The 19,814-nt window shown below is 43.2% G+C and overlaps 1 protein-coding gene across 3 annotated transcripts in view; it reads left to right on the top strand.

Annotated features, from left to right (window-relative positions):
- NHSL1 (NHS like 1) overlaps positions 1–19,814 on the top strand; it is a 186,802-nt gene that overhangs the window by 88,843 nt on the left and 78,145 nt on the right. Inside the window, exon 1 of one of the 3 annotated variants that reach the window (XM_072855953.1) lies at positions 3,379–3,535. The exons of the other annotated variants lie outside the window; for them this stretch is intronic. Coding sequence (XP_072712054.1) covers positions 3,520–3,535 — 16 coding nt within the window. The 5' untranslated portion in view covers positions 3,379–3,519. Of the gene's footprint in view, positions 1–3,378; positions 3,536–19,814 lie in introns of those variants that run through there. 3 annotated transcript variants of the gene reach the window in all.

Raw genomic sequence — 19,814 nt, 5'->3', positions numbered from 1 at the left:
TCAAGTTGAAAGTTTTATTTTTACTCCAGCTGTTTTCTTTGGATAGCTTTTCAGGGTGGGGTGTTTTTTTTTTTTGTTCGTGTGTTTTATGCACCGTTTGAAAGGGAAATGTGTCAGAATGATTCAGGCTTTAGGAAAAAAAAAAATCTCTTTCGATAGTTGGCACCCATCCAGGGTATCAGAAGCATACGTCTCCGCAGATCGCTTTGGTTCTAAAAGGAAAAAGGTTTTAATTAGACGTCCCAACAGCCCTGCTAGCTGGCAGTCAAATCGGGATGTGCTTTGCTGTGCAGCAACACGTGAAGCAAGACAGACGCAGCCTAAACCCTCAGCCTTTTTCCGTGAGTTGGGCAGGTCTGAGCTGCATTTTCTTCCATGCTTATTTTAATGGTACAATCTTTAGTATCAAAATATGGTGCAAGTATATACCTATTTTTCCTAATTTTATTTCCCTCCATCCTGTTGTGTTTTCAGGGCATCTAAGAGAAATGGCGCTAGTGATGTTACATTTTCAGTAAGGGAAAAATGATACTGACTTATTTCTTCTAGTTGTTCTCAGAGAGCTGATAGACATTTAGTGACTTGAGAGTAAGGGAGAGAATGAAAGACACGGTTTGGTGTGTCAAAATTCCTGACCTCATGTGATTAAAACATTTCTATTTAGAAGACCATGACCAGTCCTTATTAAACATGGCTATACATGTGCAATTCTCCATGTCCGTTGTGGTCTCCTCTATGGAGCCAGTCTATTTAGCGTCCAGTCAGTAGGAGCAGTGCCTCGGTGAGAGGTGGAGATGGCAGTCGGCATTATCTCCTCTGCTTCTCCCTTCATGGGGTAGATGTGGTGGGATATGTTCCTGGAGGCAGCGCTTCACACTTGTAGCTGTCTCTTCGTATGCAGCTCGACATATAATGCTTTATACAATCAGTATACTTCGTAATTTGACTGTTGGAAGGTATTTCCATGTTATTTCCATAGAGTTCACCCTGGTACAATGGGGAAACCTGGTTCCCTACTGTCACAGGGAGCAAAATGAGAGGTAGGGAGTCGGAGAACCGCTTCCCTGATGGGACTCGGAGTTGGGACCAGGTGTGACGTCCTGCAAGTGTCACAGGTTCCAGAGACTGTCCAGGCACCTGTCCGGTTGCTGCAAATGCCCAGGCAAGAGAAGAGCATCACTTGGACCTCCTGTCTTCCTAGACAGTGAGGTCCACCACCTTCGAGGCACTCGGTGGGATACCAGGCCTCCTTAGTTTTGCTGCTTGTAAAGCTGCACACATGTCTTTGGGGCACTCGTAGAGTCCTGACACACTAAAAAAGGGGTGGAAATAGATGCTGGACTGCCTTATGCCTGTCCACGGTTTGGTAATTCTGCTCCCTTCCCAAATATGTGGATTTTTATTTCATTTATTTATTATATTTTTTGGAAGTGTTCCCTCTTTCCCAGTGGGCATCAGGAAGGTGGGGATCCCATTCTGGCTCCTCTGCTCTCCTCCTGGTGAGGGTGGGAGAGGGAGCTGGTGAACAGGACAGAGGGTATCCCCCAAGGAAGGGCCGCTGGTCCAAACCCTCCCAGAGCGATACATGCTCCCAGTGTTACGGCCCAGAGCAACTTCTGACTTTTCAGCACTTTAATACCACGTTGCCTCTAAGCTGTGTCCAATTTCTTAGACAATATTATTGTTCCGTAGTTGGCTTCCTCTTCCTTGTTTTATTGACATTTTTTTCCACTGCCTATGTGCAGGATCAGCCGCTGGTTTTGTCTCTTTTTTTTTTTTTGTATTTTTCTATGTGTGTTTGTGATTCCCCTAGAATCTGTCATGCAGTTTCTCGGTCCCCAGTGGTGTGTTCGCAGCTGCTCTCAGTCCCTGGTGACTATCACTAATGCGCTGCTTACTTCCCCTTCCAGGTAATTAATGAGTAGATTTAACAAGATTGGACCTTAAAATCCCTCTGGTATCCAAGTAATCTTCCTCTAGCTACAATATGTTTTTGTTTATTTTGCCTCCATGAAGTGTGTATTCCTGGACCCCTCTGAAGAGTTATGGTAGGAAATAGCGCGTGCATGCCTGGAGCACCAGAAAATGGAATTAAGGGGAAAGGGCCCTTTGCTTCCCAGAGCATAAGGAAATCTTGACATTAGTCTGTACCTGTTCTAGCAGGATTTGAAACAGAAAAGGCAGGCTAAGCTATATAAACGCTGTTTCTGGATTTTGAGTTACTCCGCTGTAATGTCTCCACTTTTCTGCCACAGCAGCCTGCTCTTAGCCCACTCTAAAATGACGTAACTTTTCTTGCAGGATGACAGATACTTGAAATGCGATACTTGAAGATCTAAGCATGGCTAACGGTACTCAGCATCTCATTAGTGCTGCTTCACCTGGGGTCTTAAACTGCTGTTTCCCAGGTGTCTGGACCAGGGTTTTTTCTGGAGCTCCGCCCAAGGATGACATGCATTTGCATGTGCTCTTTATTTTAATTTGGCTTTGCATGGGGGATTTTAGGATTCATGCATTTGCAGACAATTGCAATTCTCGGTTGTTCAGCGAGGTGGGTTACCCTGACCCCTGCCTGCCTTGCTCCCTGGTTCTTGTATTTCTTTGCTGTACAAGGCCAGGCCTTATAAAAGTGAGTCAACACAACACAGCTGCATTTAGACCCAAATATCACCAATAAGCACAGTGCTGGTGGCAGCTCATTGTGACCTGTATAAAATAAAATGCTTACAAGGTCGTGTGCTTCTATTTCTGAAGGTCTCCTCCACAGAAATAGAGTGTATGTAGAAATCTTTTTAGCCACCAGATCTCTGGTGACGAGCTGGGGAAGCAGTCTTAAGGTGCACAGAAAGGAATGTACACTATTCAAAAAATAAGTGTTTTCTCGAGCTCGACTGTTCAGATACAGTTGCAAGATTTTTATTTATTAATTAAGCCTATATGCATAGATGAAATAGAAGACTGCAGAAAGCACCTTCTGAAGAGAGACCAGACACACACTCCGGAAGAAAGAAAAGGGAAAAAAAAAATCACGAGGAGCAGAGTTCGTAATTCATAACGAAGAGTTGAGTGGGATTAAAGCGATGCATCTCTCCAGCGCTGACCAATTGATGCCCATGAGCTGAACCCACAGCGGTGAAAAACGCTGACAGATGAGCTGAAACAATTAATTGCCTTCGGGGCGGACGGGCGATGACCGGCAGTCCCTTTTGTGAGTGGCGTGTTGTGTGCGCGCCTTTTCCTTTGGGCCGAGCGGGGCGAAGGGGAGGCGAGCGGCGGGGCGAAGGGGAAGGCGAGCGGCGGGGCGAAGGGGAGGCGAGCGGCGGGAGGCGTCAGCGCTGCGGCGGAGGCCCCAGCGGATTGGGCGGCCGCGTCCCGGGGCCGTGGGAGCTGGAGCGGGCCCCGCTCCGCCGGCCGGGCCGCGCCGCGGGATGGGGTGGTCGGGAGAGGGAGAGCAGCTGGCCCGGGCACTGCGGGGTGCCGCGCCCGCCCCGCCTGGCCGCTGCCTGGGACGGCTGCAGGATGTTCTGCCTGAAAGGTGAGGGTGCCGCGCTGGAAGAAAGCTGGTGCGGGCGCTTTTGGCTGGACCTTTTCCTCTGAGGGAGGAGGGATTTTAAGAGTTGTTAAATGTATCCTTAAAAAAAAAAAAGAGTCCGCTCAGTGCGTTGATGAGCGAGCGTATGAATTTGCTCCTTTTGTTCCTGCGAGCAGGGAGCGGGACGTGGCTGCCCGGCGTGAATCCCGTGGGGAGGTGCAGACAAAAGGCCGGGCTGGCTCGGTGCGGGTCTGCGAGTGCGGGTCGTGTACGCGGGGCTGCTGACACGGGGTGTGTGTGAAGGGGGTGCCTTGCGTCGCAGGAACTTTTGTGGTGGCTTACTGCGTGGAGTATCTTTACTGGTGGTACTGCGCCAGAAGCCTGTTTAGCTTTATTCGGTTTTGCCCCCGTTGGGATGAAATGTGATGATGTGCCTGGGGAAGAGCAGAGCATTGGTCCTGCTGCGGTACGGCGGATGCGTGGTAGAAACTCCTGCTGCTCTGCTGGGTGATGCTTCCTCTCGTTTAGAGATGGTGCAGAGCTGTCGGGACAGTAAGAGTTCTTACGTCCCAAGAGGTTTTTATTTCATCTTTTTAACTGGACTTCCTGAGAACGTGGTTCTGAAAACCACGGTTAGGAAAAGCTTATTATTTTTGTTTAGCATCCGTATTTCTGTTTTTATTAAAAATGGACTATTACCGCTACTCTTCTTAGTGAAGTACAGCTCTTGAAAGCTGACACCGGAGAGCTGTTGTAAGGAGAAAGGTGTAGGAGTTGTAAGAAAGATACTTTGCCTGGGAAAGAATAGCAATTAAGTTAAATACTTGAGTGCTTATCAATGCTTGCTCAGAATATTTTGCTCTTCTCTCCGCATTGCTTTGAAACGTTGACTGCTTTTACTCTACGAATGACTTTTATTTGTGCAAAGTCCCCACTAAGGGTCTTGGTAAAGTTGCCAACTGTAAGTTTAAAAAGGCAGGAAAAAAGTTCCTTTCCTGCAAATTTCGGAGTAGTGAATCTGTGTTTCTAGAGAAAACCGTAATGAATTGCACAACACAATTTGCTAGGTAGTGATTTATCTTACATGAAATTGTTGCAGTGTACAAAGTCAAAAAACCTGCACTATTTACATTTTTTAACTGCACGAGGTTTTTCAGTTCACGACAGTTCAACAGGTCACTGGAATTTAGAAACAATGAAAGATGAAATTTTTTTTTAAAGCATTAACTTAGAGATACAGGATAGAAGTTGTTGTTTAAATAAAGAGTATAATAGTTAAAAGGTTTTCAAGCGAGGTGGGTAACCAGGCAGCTAAGAAGACTGAGGCTTCTGTGGCCTAGAGGACCTGATTGAAAATGAAGCAAGGAGTAAAGTTTTCAGAGATGTCATATGTGCAGCAAATGAGTTTGTACAGAAGCAAAATATTTTTGTCTTGCATAATAAAATTGAACTACACCTGCTTTTTAATGAATCTTAAGTTGAATGTATGGAAAAAAGCATTTTCAAAATTTTCAGGTTTTATTTCTGAATAAAAAAAGTTTCTGGTTGCAATACATAAAACCCCATCTTGCGGCTATGCTTCAAGGCAGTGGATAGATTTGTTGTGTAGCAATACATTTTGATTGTCATATTTCAGTTTTTTCCTGTTTGCATACACTTGCATACTGTTTTCTCTAAGTCACTGTGCTTTGCACCTTTTTATTAGTTTGTAGTAGACTTCTCCCTACCTTGAGGAGCAACAGTTATTGTGTATTACATTATTATGCATTGAAAATAATGATCCTGAAATAATCACCTGGGGCGTTATCATTGATTTATTTTTTTTAACCTTAACGTGGGAAGAAGAGAAGCTGTTACACACCAGTCCTTTTACTGACTTGATGGTAGCCTTTATGGGGAGGAGGATTTGTTTGTCTTTGAAACCGCATAGCACGTTTGCCTTTCAGATGCTGGTTTGTTTGGGCTCCGAGGGCTCAGGAAGAAGCAGCATAGTTGTTTAGGCGCTGCCCTGGCCACCAGCTCCCACGGTGTTTTCTCAGTCTGATCCGGCAAGCAGTCTTGATCAGATGAATTAGTCCCAGGTTTGCGTAGGGACTGAGTCGGTGTATTCGGTGGGTGTGGATGTGCTGGGTGTGTGTCGGATCGGTGGTGAAATCCCTGCTCTAGAACTCCATCTCCATGAGCCCTAGGGGCCTGCCGCCTCTATTTTTTTTCCTTTTTTCAGGTTGCTTTTTCTGTTTGCTGTATGACAATCCGTACCGTCAGCACAGAGCCTCTTGTTGCCATGCCCTTCCCAGCTGCCCCTTAAGACGCTTGGGGAAAAGAGGTGGTCAGAGCTGGGTGCCTCTGCCCGTGCATGGCGGGCGACCCAGCGTCTCCTGCTCGCATCCTGACGCAAGGTCGCCGGTGCCGGGTGGCCCTCACACCGCACCGGCCCACGGGCTGCGCTCAGTTCTTCGGCACGGCCCTTGAGGTGACCCCCATCGTGGGAAACACGAGTTCTACTGGTGTTTGGTCAAAACGGGGCATCTGCAGCAGAGGCAATGCTGCGTGCTTGATGCCGCATGCTTGTTATTGATCTTTTGGACTGAAGAGGTACAAATGGAAGATTTAAATAAATTTTCTTACAAAGGAATTAATTCCTAGAAGGGTCATGAGCCAGTTCATTGGCACGTGCTGAAATATTAGCTCATGTTTTTGTAATATTTGCCTAGAATTCCTCTCTCCTTCATAGCTTTTGTAGAAGGAGAATAGTGCCAAGAAACGCTGTAAAGCAAGCATGTGTGCTTACTGCTTGCCTGCACTTGGGAAGTATTTTCCATCCTTGCTTGTCCTACAGCTGTGGATTTGAGAGGGAAGTCTTTTATACTAATAATAGCAAGAAGTTATGATAGAAGCTATCCATGAAAAATCCCAGGCATGTGCTGCTTGCTCCCTGGAGAAGTGTTCCATGATAGAAATGCAGATTTTTTTTATTTATTTTTTGTAAAAGATCACAGGGCTGCTCACCAGTTGTCTTGTGTGTTCTGTGCGCGCAAGGACATTCCTTGGATTCCTTTCTTGGCAATGTTCTCATAAAATATCCAATGTTTGAAATCAGAAACAGATTTTCTCTGATGTCTTTAAACAAATGCATTTTCCAAGTTGAACTAGGCAAGCAAAAATTTGTACAAGTTGCTTTCTTTTTTTTTTTGTCTTTCTGTTTAAGGCTTTACTTTTTTGTGTGTATAACAGCAGGCCAAAATGAGGGAGGGGGACATGTAGTAATCTAAATGAAGGAATCTGTCAAAGTGAAGATTCCTGGCAGAATTTAATGAGGTTGGTTTAAGCATAAGATTAATCGTGTGGCATTTGTTCCTCGGACTTAATTTCAATTTTTTTATTTCTGTCTCTGAGTTGTGTGTAATCACAATGGGACTCGTGAGTCAGACCCATTCTTTTTGTAGTTGTTTTTCATATCATATGCATTATTTTAATAGGGTGAATACATTGTTTTCACCCTATTTTGTGAGTTTGAGGACATTTCTTATCTGCAATTCTTCAAAATATAAAAGAAGTTTGAACAAACACAGAATTAGAACAAAGAAATGAGAATTAAGTATCAAGTGTATGACTTGGAGTTAAAAAAAAAAAATAATCTACTTCTGAAATAAGAGCTCTGCTGTTTTTCTTCATTTCTCCTGTATCTTACAGAGTTGCTCTTTCTGCTGTGGTTTTTCCAGTCTCCTCTTTGCCACCGGTTTTCTGTCCCCACTCAAGTTGGATGGCTGCCTGGTTCATCTCGGATGCAGCTGGGGTCTGCTGCTCGCTCTCTCTGTGGGCTGGTGGAAGTGTTCACAGCTACACCTGGGTGAATCCCTAACAGGCCAGCAGAGCCACAGAGAGCTGTGTCAAACACTGCGTGTTCACATGCCATGGAAAAAATCAGTTTTTCCTTAACTACTAAAGAGATTTTAGTGTTTAAGACTGCTTAAAGTTTGAAGGTTTTGTTGGTTAAATGACGACTTTATTACCTCACGCTGAAGGAAGGGGAGGTACAGAGGTGGGGAAGGAGATGTCCGCGGCTGAGCTTGGCTAGCAGCATCTGGCACAGGACTGGCCTCTCTCTGTCAGCCGGCAGTGAACGGGAATCGCTTCTAACCGTGCCTGAAGTATGGAATGAAATTGAACATAGCGAAAGGGAGATTATAGGTCTGGATAATAACATTCTCGCTGAAGTTAGCCAGGTGCTCAGAAATATTGGGGATCCCCATGTACTTCTTTTTTTTCTCTTAAGTGTCATTCAGCTGCTCCACCTGCGGCTATGGTCTTGTTGTGTAATGTTGTACTTGAGCACCAAGTAAAACACTGTTTCTCCTTGGATGAATTTACAATCTAAATACATTGGAAGGGTGCAGCATATATAAAAGCAAAGTGAATTTCCAAAGGCAGCAGAGTGGCTGAGCTGCGGCTGTGCCCGCACTGCCTACCCCACTTGCTTCTTGGCTCTGTTTGCAGCAGAGGCGGCAAATGGAAACCTCAGAGAGTACTTCTGCCATGCTGACCCACCAGGGGGGTGGGGGTGGCGTACCCCAGCTCTTGTTTCTACGATTCGGAGATTGACCGTAAATACGTTTGTTCACCACATTGTGTAAGCGTGTTGTTCCACTCCTTGGAGCTGTTTCATTTGACCGCCTCTGAGGAGACCACCAAATGGCATGGGCACAGAACCTGCAGAATGAATGCCTATTGTTTGCTGTGGTTTTGCTTTGCTTTTTTTGGTCATAGAACAGGGTGTGGGCGCCTGTTTTTTCCGTTAAATTTTTAAGAAGGCCAGTGGCAGTGGGTGAAGCAGGGTGAACATAATCGGGCATTAGATAAAAATCTCTTCCGTCAGGTACGCCAGCCTTTCCCAGGGCACACGGGGCTTTTGCCCTAAAGGATTGGTACGATGACAAGGCAAGTCATACAGATTCGACTGTGAAATCAGTTAGTATTGAACCTCTCCCTCAGTAAATCTTTAGCTGATGATTGGAAATGCGGAGGTCAGTATAGACTTCTGTATGTGCCTATTCAAGCTTTCAGTACTTGAATTCAGCTTGTGCTTTTCAAACACAGTGCAGTATAAATACACACAGACAAAAACACTTGATGCTTGTAGTCCATTAGTTTGCTCAGATGGTGTTCAGTCTTTAAGACACTGTGAAAATTGACTCGTTTGCTGTCACAACCCTATCATTAACACACAGCTTTTCCTTAGACTCTGTTTTTACTTTCACGTGAGCATTTAATGCACACTCTACCTTTCTGCTCTACATCTAGTTCTTTACTGCAGGCTGCAACAGGAGCCATTTGCACAATTCACACAGCACTGCGATCCCAAAGAGGGACTGTTGGTAAATGAATCATAGGTAGAAAGATCATCTGCTGTTTTCCTTGCCCTGCTAATGTTTGCTTTTAAACAATATCTGTTAACCCCCTCCGTCATCTGGAGGGCTGTGAGTACAATGCAGACGGTGATTGCTGTGCAAAGCAGTAGTAGAGGGCGGTGAATTGCTGTCAAATTGCAGCAAGAAACCAACATTTAATTTTAAACAGTAAAAGCATGCAGGCTAGAGAATATTAAAACATGTAGAAAGTAGCATGCACAGCTGATTGGATTAATAAGCATTGAAAGAATTTCATGTTGAACTGGTCTTTGAAACAGCATGCACATACTTGGAAACTGTAAATATCTTCATACATTTTTCAGTGGTTTAAGCATAGTAACGATTTCACGTTGTTTAAGTATTGCATTACCAGGTTTGTACTGTCTACGCTTGTCACTCTTCTACATTGGCTTCCCCCCTCCCCAACAGCATTTGTGCAGAAGGCTGCTGTTACTTCTGGGGAAATGCCATAAACCTCTGTCAAATGGGCGACCCGTTCCCTGTGAAAGCACAGTGCCTGGTATTAAGAGATGGAAATTTTATTAATTCTTTTATTCAGAGTCCTGTCACAGCTGTGATCTTGCCTGTGGTTAATGGCTGGCAAACCAGTCTATAATTACCCCAGGCATCTTTTTTTAATACTATCCTAGTGTTGTCTGACTTCCAGTCCTCTAGAGCATCCCACTTTTTTTCTAGCTATATTTAAAAAAAATTCAGAAAATGTTTTCGGCATTTGAAGCTCTTGTGTAACTTATCTGGACCTTCAGACTTCAAAACGTTTTAAACTTAATTGCTGGTCATATGCAGAGGGATTACAAAAGCATGGCTTATTTAGTCTAGCTGGTAGCTTGGGAGGTAAATACCACAGGGAGGGAGGAAACCTGTTAAAAGTCCAAGGAGAGTATTGGCACAGGATGAATGGTTATGAGCGCGTTCTGAATTAATTGAAGTCAGACATTAAAAGGTCCCAAACCATCCAAGGAGGGAAGTTGTGGAACAGACTTCCAAACAGGATAATGTGGACAAAGAAGTGTTTCTGAGATGGTTCTTGATAAGTTTGGGGAGAGTTTAAGTCAGAATTTCAGGAGTTGGTAAGGGAAGTTTCTCACGGAGGGCCATTGGGCTACGTGGAGGCTTGGGGACAGGATTGCATTTGTACCGTGGATGTTGTAGTCATCCCATGTTTAAGTGCTCCTGTTGCTCCTCCTATGAAGAGCAGGAAGAATTACCCCTTTAAATGTGTAATTGCGGCTTCTGAAGTTTCTCTGTATTCTGTTCTGCTTCACTGGAGGCTGGCCGCAGGGAAAGGCAGGCCGAGGAGCAGGGTGTGCTGCAGGTCCTCGCGGCATCAGGCTGGCTCGCAGGTGTGCCCTGCTCGCCCCGTCCTTCCCGTTGGACTGAGCGACAGGTACGGCTGAGGCAGAAGTCTCCCCGCAAGCTCAGCCTGGTCGGGACCGCTGGGCTTTTCCTGTCCTCTTCCAGTGCCGGGTGTGCTGCACTCTCCTTAGAAGTTTTATCTTGCAGATTTCCTGCTCTCGCAGGGGCTTTGGACCTCGCCGACACCCTTCAATTTTCTCTTGCTGTTTTCCTGTGACGCGCTGTAGTTACATACGTAGTGAGATACTGCTGTCTCTCGCTGTAGGCTGCTTGTTATAAGGTCTTTCTTGGCCCACGAATCCTCCTAGTCCAAAGACCTGTTGGAAATCTGCTTTTTGCAGCACAACATCCTGGCCCCTTTCCATTTCTGATTTTTAATCCATCCCCATTTTAATTTAAACTCATCAATAGTTGCTGAAACAAAGATAAAACGGGAGTTTTAGCCACATCCCATAGTGAAGACAAGGACTAATACTTGTGGTGCTGAAGCAAAGGCATCTTCAGCAACGGCAGATCCTGCTTTTTAGGAGGGGAACGTGCTTTCTGTCTGCACCTCAGTCACGAAGTCTTGGATTATTTTGTGCATCTTTTAGCCTTAAGAGAATTGCTACATCTTTAACATGCTTATGTGGGATAAAGAAGCATGATGCTTAAGTAATGAGGAAAACCCAGGTTTCTCCTCCCTTCATTATTAAGGTCAACCAGTTGGATGCTCTTGCCTGAAGGTTTAATTTGCAGGGAGGTTTGTGTTAAATAAATAGGAGAAAAGCTTTCCACCGTCTGAATGCACGGATGCACCCTTCTGTAGTCGGTCAGGTTTGCTTTTTGTTGTCCCAGTTTCATACCTCAGATGAATTCAAGATCACAATGAGGTTTTTGTTCTTGCTGGCAACCATGAGCCATCATTTGTGCAGCACCCTGTGGATAGGTGCCCTTCCCCATGCAAACCACCCCGGAAAACAGCAGATAGTGGGAACACTGAGTCCTTCTTGAGGACGAAGGATGCAAGGTTTGGTGTTAAACTTATCTCCTTGCAGGCAGAGTGCTGGAGTAAAGGTGGCTGTCAAATTAGGAGAAGGAATATGTGCTTAGTACCTTAATTAGAATTTAAAAAATGAAATACGTTCTTTCTCCTGCCTGTTATACAGCTATGTTTTGATAAATTTATGAGGAGCAAGGTCACTTTTGTTCACCTTTCCTTTTCGGAAAAGTGAATTAAAAAAGGTTAATGAAAGCTGTCAAGTTGTCTCTGTTTCTTTGTTACCTTCTGAGGGTTTCAGAAGAGCACTTTCCCGTGACACGGAGTTATGCCTTGCTCAGCTCTTCTCCTCTGCAGCTGTGGCCAGGCTTGAGATAGCAACAGCACTCCTTGGCAGGATTGAGGCCAAGACTATATTTAAGAATAGAAAAAATGAAAAGCTATTTTTCCTGCCTAATGGATATTTGGAAGACAGTTTATGATTCTTTTCAAAGCCTTATTTTTCTTGATCTTCAGTGTGTCCGTGTGTATCGCTATGAGTCAGTGCATGCTGCGGAGCAGCGTGGCTGGCGAGCGTGGTGCCCTGCCTAGTGCCTGTCCAGGGGCTTGCTGTGGTGAGAGATGTCCCACCCTGTTGGGTCAAGCAGCTTGTAGCTCCACCCTGAAGATCTTTAAGGGTTTCTTGTGTTGTACTCCTGTGCAGAGGTTGTTCTGATTACTTACGGCTTCTCTTTTTAAAGGATTGTTTTCAAATCAGTTAAAAATAATTTTACTTTTCTGCTAAAATTTTGAAATCTGTTCTTGAAGTATCATTCTAATTTGTGTGGCTTTACTGTCATTTTTCAAAAAAAAAAAAAAAAAAAGAGTAGTGCAAAATACTGAGGCTGAGTGACTCCTTTCAAGAACAAAAAAGTTTATAATGATTTGTTCAGCTTCAAATTTATCTTGATCCAGTAGCCTGAGGAGGATGTATTCTGTCAAAATATGGAATTTCAGAATATGTAATTCTGACATTAACAGAAGCATAGATTTGAAGAATTATATAAATTTTCCATGTCCTAGTTTATGGCTTTGATATGGGCCTTGTCATAACCAAGGCATTTTGCATTGCTCAGGGTTGTGGCAGAGGAGATCTTTCTCTGACACAATGTCACCATGTAGGGAGGGTAATCAGGAAGGAGACTGATTTTCAAGAATATTGCTTGGAAATTCGGGATTAATTTCATTTCTTTTTTGCTAGTAAACAGACTGAAAATGAAACCCATAGACAACTGGATCTATTAATTTGTGTGCTTACTGTGGCATGTATACAGATGGCTGCTCTTTCCAGTTGATTTTGTGAGGCTCACCCGTTTGATTTGTATTTTTTACAGAGCAGTAACTCCAGATTCCAAGAAAGAAGGGCACTGGTAGGCTGCGTAACAGCTATAGCACCTGCATTTAATCATTTTGTTGGAAAATCAGATATCGTAAGAACAGTTGACTTCAGTAACTTCGTATTCTGCGTGAAAAAGCAGTCCAGAAAGTTTGTTGTTAGAGATACAAAAGTGACAAGTCAATATGAATTTTCTGTAGAAATTGAGACTATATAATTGATACGAAAAAGTTTACACATCATATGGATATATTATTGATCTGGTACTCAAGAAGAACATTCTTCCTCAGGTGTGACTTTGTTTTGCATTGAAATACTGCTACTTTGTACTGCTCCTCATTAGCTTAATCTTTTCCATGGCAATGGGTGCATATTTTTGTCATTACTCTTTCTAATGGAGTTTGATGCATTCCTTTGCCATGATCTGTAAATCCAAGAGTTTACTTACTCTTTTAAAAAAGCCTTTATGTGACCCGTTGGAAAGTAGGTGGGCTGTGTTTAGCCATAATTCCTAAGAAGCTAGTGCTAACTGGCTTATCTTGCATAAATATAGTTTTTCAAGTAAATGTGACACTTCAGATTAAAAATTTTATACTGAACCATTCTGGGTTAATGCGATGATATTTGATATAAAGTATTGTTTTAGTTCTTTTAACGTACTTCTCTTTGCTGAGGTATAACCTTTCCTTAGGCTGCTGACAGAAGTGTGTGACAAGGTTACTTTTTTCATTGGTTGTGCATTCGACAATAATAAAACTACCTTATCTTAAGCACACAGCAATGATTATGAGAAGCTATGTCTACACTGGCAAGTAGCATGACAGAAGAGAGGGGGATCTGTAGCGTGGAGTAGTTGCGAGGTCCTTGCGCCTGCGATGCAAACTAGTGGCGTGGGATGTGGAGGTGGCCAGGGTCGTGCCAAAAGGAGCATCCCCGAGTTGACCTAACGTGTGGCTGAAATGTGCACTGATATGCAGGAAGACCCTTTCAGGCTCCAAAGTGAAGAACATGACCACTGAATTTCTTGTTTTTATGACACTTAGGCTTGCCATTCTTGCTCCTTCATCGATGTTTAAATATTGTTGCATTATATTGTAATGTATTTGTATCTAATGTCTTAGCTGCTGCTCTGTGATCTGAAAAAGAGTGAACGAATGCCTCTGCCCGGCAGCAGCTGGCTGATGCTCTTCGACGTTGAACGTTGTGCCCTACAGAGTGGAAAGTCTTGACCTTGCGGGGTTGGGTATTACCTAGCGGTTTCTGTCTAAAATGGGCAAGCAACAGATCAGCTCATCTTTTGACATCTCAAGATTTTTTTTTTTTTTACTATACACTGAAGCAGTGCTCTGTTAGTAAAACTGAGTTTCACTTTTTTTTCTTTCCTACATGGAGCTTAAAAGCAGTTCTTTATAGGGCATTCATCGAAGCACGCTGACAATGTAAAAACAAAATGTTTTTAGAAGTACCCACTAAAAATAACGAACTCTCTCGATTGGGATTTGAATTCTTTTAATAATTTTTGTCGTTTTAATCTTGAAAGCCCTCCTGGCTCTCCATTACACACCTGGCCGAAGCAGGCCTTCCCGGGAACTTGCGTGTCCAGGAGGTGGCACTGCATTTTTGACAGCAGTGATGGTGTACGTGAACAGCAGGCAGGCTCAGCAGAGCATCTCCTCCCGAAGGAGGAGGGCTAGGATGCTGTAGCCTTCTGACCGAAGGCTGCTTTTTGACGGTGACTTTTGTCAAGTAGCGTAAGTTGCTTTGGTTTTTGTAGTGAAAATCCCATTGTGTTTGGACTCTTCCAGTGAGCTGCTTGGGTGGCAGGGAGGTCGCTGCTGCTCTGTGTCGGAAAGGTGCTTCCCTCTTCGGGCTTTTAAATCCATTAAAGGAATTGTGAGAGAAAATAGGAGCGGGGAGACGACTTCCTTCTCTTCTTGTTACCATGGTAATGAGTTTAATGAGCAGACCTGAAACGGGTAATCCTACCCAACTCTGTCTGAATTGCCATTTAATATGAGTTGTAAAATAAGCTGGTAGAGATGTGACTCCTTTGCTCACAGAGTGCGTGGGCGTACCAGTGTTACCGGCGCTGCCATCCATTGTGGCTCCAGACTGGAAGCCTTCTTCTCCCCTGGCTTTTGGCAGCATCGTCTTTTGCTCCGTGTTTTCAGAAGGATCAGCAGATGCGTGGGACCTAATCCCTGGAGTAAGGCAGCAAGAATAGCTTCTGTTTCAACCACCAGCAGTAATATCTAATTGCTTCCGTCTCGCTAACGGCTCTGTCTTCTGTCCCAAATGTGCGTCACCCCCTTCCCGAAGGTGATCTGGTTCACAGAATGCTCCAAACAAAATACTTTATCTTTCTTTTTGTATGGCAGCAGAGCTAAAACAGAAAGGCATAGAAGGGCTTTTCTGAGTTACCTGCTGCTTATACAGCTGGATTTATTTGCTTTCTCATTTAAATGTTGCAGAGCAGTGATTGAGAGTTAATATCAAACATATGACATTGCTTGTTGCTCTTAAGAAAGCTTCCTAATTGAAAGTAAAGATGAATAATTAGAACACAGAAGTGTATTTTTAAGTGCTCAGGGACTGCCAATAATGTAATGCAAAGTGTGTTTTTCTACTCTAGTGTCTTACATATGTGCTGTATATCAAAATACTTACTGGATTAAAAATAATTACAGAGGGCTATTACATAACAGCACAGGAAAAATTAAGATACAAAAGAGAGGGTATGTTCATAGTTGATGCGGCGGGGAGGTAAGGGGGACTGTTCCAGATAGTGAGAAAGGACTCTTCCCCCACTGTCAGCATGAGAGATTTATATATGAAGAGACAGAAAAAAGCTGTTGATGGAAACAAAGATATCAAAAGTATATGCAGCAATCTCTGCATGGTTTTATTGGGGAGGGGTGTTAATTCTGAGCTTACAGCGAATATGAAACCAGAGGAGCTGTTTTGCTAGTAGGGCTGTCGTTGCTGGAGAGTGCCAGAAAGCAAGAAACTTATGTCAGGAGCGTTTGTAAAGATTTTTTTGCTTTCCACCAAGGCATTGATTCCTCACAATCCTTTTATTTTGTTGTTTTGTTGTTGTTGTTTTCTGTTGTGTTTTAAGGGTGCCTGCTCTGTCGACTAGTTTGCAGATTCGGTGTCCCTGCAGAGGGCTGAGGTTTGCCAAAGGATGACGCTTTGAATCTAGGACTGGCTGTTTGGGTACCAGGAATTAAATTAGCCAAATGCCCCAGCATTCAGGGGTTTCCATCCAGTTTGTTAGGCACGCAGTTGCCAGCAACACTTGCTGTAGCTTTTTACAAAGCATGTTTGATTGCTAGGACTGCTTTTAGCTGTTATGCCACTTGAGCTCTTTAAGCCACACATGCCTTATTACTTATGTCCTTTAAAAACAAAGTTAAAAGCTTGATAGATACTGTGTGATCGAAACGTATGATAAAAATACCTCCATGAAAGTAGTAGGGGATAGAGCTAATGCTGGAGAATGTGAAGATGGCCATGTGGAGAGAGCTTTTTGGAGTATCATGAAGCTTTGTGTGCAGCCTGACAGCTGTGCCTGCTGCCCTGTCCGGGTCCCTTTCATCTCCCCTGCGCCCTGATATCTGTCGGTATTGTACGAGCTCGCCCCGATGTCTGTCGGTATTGTAGGAGCTCGTCAAACGTTGGGCTTGCTTTAAACACTGTAAAGCTGATACCTCCTGCTCGCTTCCTGTTTGAGAGATTCACATTTGGTTAAAAAGCGAATTAAAATACATAGAGGGTTTGGTTTTGTTTTTGTTTTTCCTTTGTTTTGAAATTCTTTAGCTTTTGTCTGCTGTATGTGCATTTAAGGAACATCAGTTAAGACTTCAGACACACTAAATTAATGCACAGGAAAGAGGGAAGGTACATGCACGGGCCAGGAGAGCAGGACATCCCATGTCCGATCTGGCCGCTGCCAGCTCCCGAGGATGCTGGGGTGCTCTGCCGCGATGGGCATGTCCTCATTCTTGCTGTGTCGAAGGTTGTCCATCTGTAGAGGGAGGATACTTTCTCTCCAAGAGTATTATTTTAAGGCTTAGTTAATGCTATATGGCTCCAATGAAATACATTTAATGTAGAAGTAATTTTTTTTCTTGTTTGTTTTAAAAATAACTGTTTAAATACAATTTAAAACGTCCAGCTGATGAGCCAAAAAGCCCGGAATGCATCAATCCATCACTGCTAAAAATAGAATCGCTGTCTAATTAGGGCAAAGTTTATCCCTGTAGATTTCTGCAAGTTCTCTTTAATTTCCAATGTGGCTGTTGGGCTTGTGTCAGAAATTACTTCATTTGATGGCTTTGTTGTGCACAGTGTTCATAAAAGTGCATTATGTCACTACATTGTGCATATTACCTTTTTCCTTCTATCCAGAGGATCTACAAATTGTACATAAAGGCTGATAATACAATTTATTATGTAGCATATTTATAAAGATTATCTTAATACTCAAGTAGGACTGACATGACCGTACTTTGTGATTCTAGATCCCCTGAGTTCCCATTAGGTATATCCTATATGCTTTTTAAACTCCTACATGTAATAAGTCATCAGTATCATTGCTGTTCTCCGAGCTCGGGAGCATATATGCTTGTCTAATAAAAGGGCTAATGTTTTCTTTGGTTGTTTGTTTTAGATTTTGTTTCTTATAATGCCTGAGTTAGTCACAGTTTTGGGATGCTGTCAAACTCTTAACGATCTTTTTTCTTTAGACCAAATATTGTTTCCAGTATAATGTAATCAATTTTCTCCCTAATTATTCAAGCTCTCCCTAATAGAGCCTGACTGTAAAGAGATGGTTTAGCAAAATGAAATGTACTGCTAAAGATGAATACGCATGTTTAACAGTCTGCTCAGAACATTCATGCTTGCGTTACTAATAGTTCAATTCTTAAAAGGCGTGAAAAAGAATAATAAAGGAAATAAAATGTTATTTGGGGAAAATCTTTATATAAATGATAGCCCAAGGCTGAGAAGAATAAACAACCTCTCTTTTGTGTATTTGAAAAAATAAAACAGCACTATAGCTGTAGTAGAATAAGTGAAGTTTAATCAGAAGTTTTGTGGTAAAATTTTGGGTGAAATTTTGACTTTCTCAAACTTAGATTATTGCTACAAATAGACACAGTATAAAATAATAGTTTCTTTTTCTAGGATTTTTGGGGGGAGACTAGAAGAGGAAGGGACTAGAAGAGTACACAGTGTCTTTCTCGCATGAGATGGTACATCCTCTTCCTAACTCTTTATGGTTTTGCATTTGCTAATAGCTGACACCATAACCATCACCAAATCTTTTATCGTATGTGTTACCAAGGTCTTCCAGGCTTCAGGGAAGAACAGATTTATTCTTCAAGTAAAAAATTTGTGGGGACATTAATGCCTACCATATGGTAAATATACTTGTTAAACTGGATTTCAGCCTTGATCCCATTATTGTGCATCAGCCTTACTTCGTGAGCATGCATTGGAAACATGGCTAATTGAGTGTGTCTGTAGTCCAGAGAAGTGCATGGTAAATGTCATGGGGACTCCAGGCCAATATGTTATCCTGTGTCATCCTATTAAGTGTTTGGGAACATCTGAGTCTGCTGAACACTGAATTTTGTCTCTGTGCCCTGTCTTCTTGCTCCTGTGTTTGCACTGCATGTTACCTAATAATACTGGTTTGATGTGTAGATCTACACTTAACTTTTATGTCAAGTAACGTGATTGCATAGAGATACAAAGCCTGCATGCAAACATCAGCCGATACCTTTTTGAAATATAATTTGATAACATGATTTTGAGTCGTTAAAATAAAAAGCATAACAGAAATCCAGCTGTGTTCTTGTCTAATGAAAGATACCGTTCCTGGCGGCAGGATAAAGAAATACAAGCTTCAGTGCACTCTTTTATCAATAGCCTGTCGATGCTCAGAAGTTTTGCGTGTCACATCTGTGAGCGTGACTCTTCCCGAGACCCTGATAATCACAGGGAATGGAAAGGGTGAGACAGCAGGCACAGTGGCTAGACAAGTGGGTTACAGAGATACTGTCCCATTAGGGAGGCATTAACGGGGCCTCCTTATGAACTGGTTCACTAACAGCGCTCTCGGAGCTTCATCCCACCCAGGAGGACTGTCTAGACATTGATTTATTCTGGTGGACACAAGAATATCAGTGTGGTTGATGAGTGAGTTGAACTCGGCTAGTGTTAATCACCGTTTGTCTTTCTCATAGTCTGATGAGTAAATGTACTTGGCTTTGTGAATTTGTATTTGCCTCAAGCGCCCGGTTGACAGTGTTCAGTTTTATGCCAGTGAGTTTCTGATATATGTACAGACGAGCCAGTGGTGCCGACAGCTGTCACCCATGCTGTTGGCACATTTTCCCCATTCCATCCATATTTTTGCAGATACTTGAAATTGTGTCAAAACATGTAAAATTGCGGGCAGGGCTTGTTTCATCCCTATTTATTAAAGTTACCTGACATGTTTCCTTATAAGACCTGTTTTCATCTCTTTGCAAGTTTGCTGGGATTTGACCATGCGAGAGGTGCATAAAACACTATGTAGTGAAAATTATTTCCGCAGGTTGCTGTGCAAAGTAACAGGATGTTAAACAAAAAAAACCCCAAATACCAAACAAGCCAGTTTCTTGCTAACTTTCTATGCTTTGCCAGCACTGTTGAGTCAGCGTTGCAGACAGTTTATGCTGGGTGATGCTCTGTGTTTTGCATGTTTGAATGCTGATGCCACACTGGTGCGGTGCCTGCGGGCAGCTGGTGTGTACACCCTGCTCCCGGGCTGCGGCTGCCAATGCAGGCGGCTGCCAATGCAGGCAGCAGCAGCACCAAGGCAGCAGGATGCATGTGTGCGTTGGGGAGAAAGAGGAGATGTGCATCTGATCTGATTTTTTTTTTTTTTTTTTTTGGTTAAACAGTGTTTTTTTTCCTGTCCAAAAGTTTATTGTAGATATCAACCAAACAGCAGATAAAGCCTTTTCTAAAATGCATAAATACTTACCTGACACTGTTGCGCTCCTATATGTAGGAGCGGCCACTTTCGTGAATGGTATGGGCTGCGACCAAAACATTTATAAAGAAGACTTAAGGACGCAGAGTAAGAAT

Source organism: Ciconia boyciana, chromosome 3 (genome assembly GCF_034638445.1).
Source record: "Ciconia boyciana chromosome 3, ASM3463844v1, whole genome shotgun sequence".
In the NCBI taxonomy this organism is placed as follows: Eukaryota; Metazoa; Chordata; class Aves; order Ciconiiformes; family Ciconiidae; genus Ciconia; species Ciconia boyciana.
The sequence above is the reverse complement of the archived record's forward strand: the minus strand, read 5'-3'. Positions and strand labels throughout refer to the sequence as shown.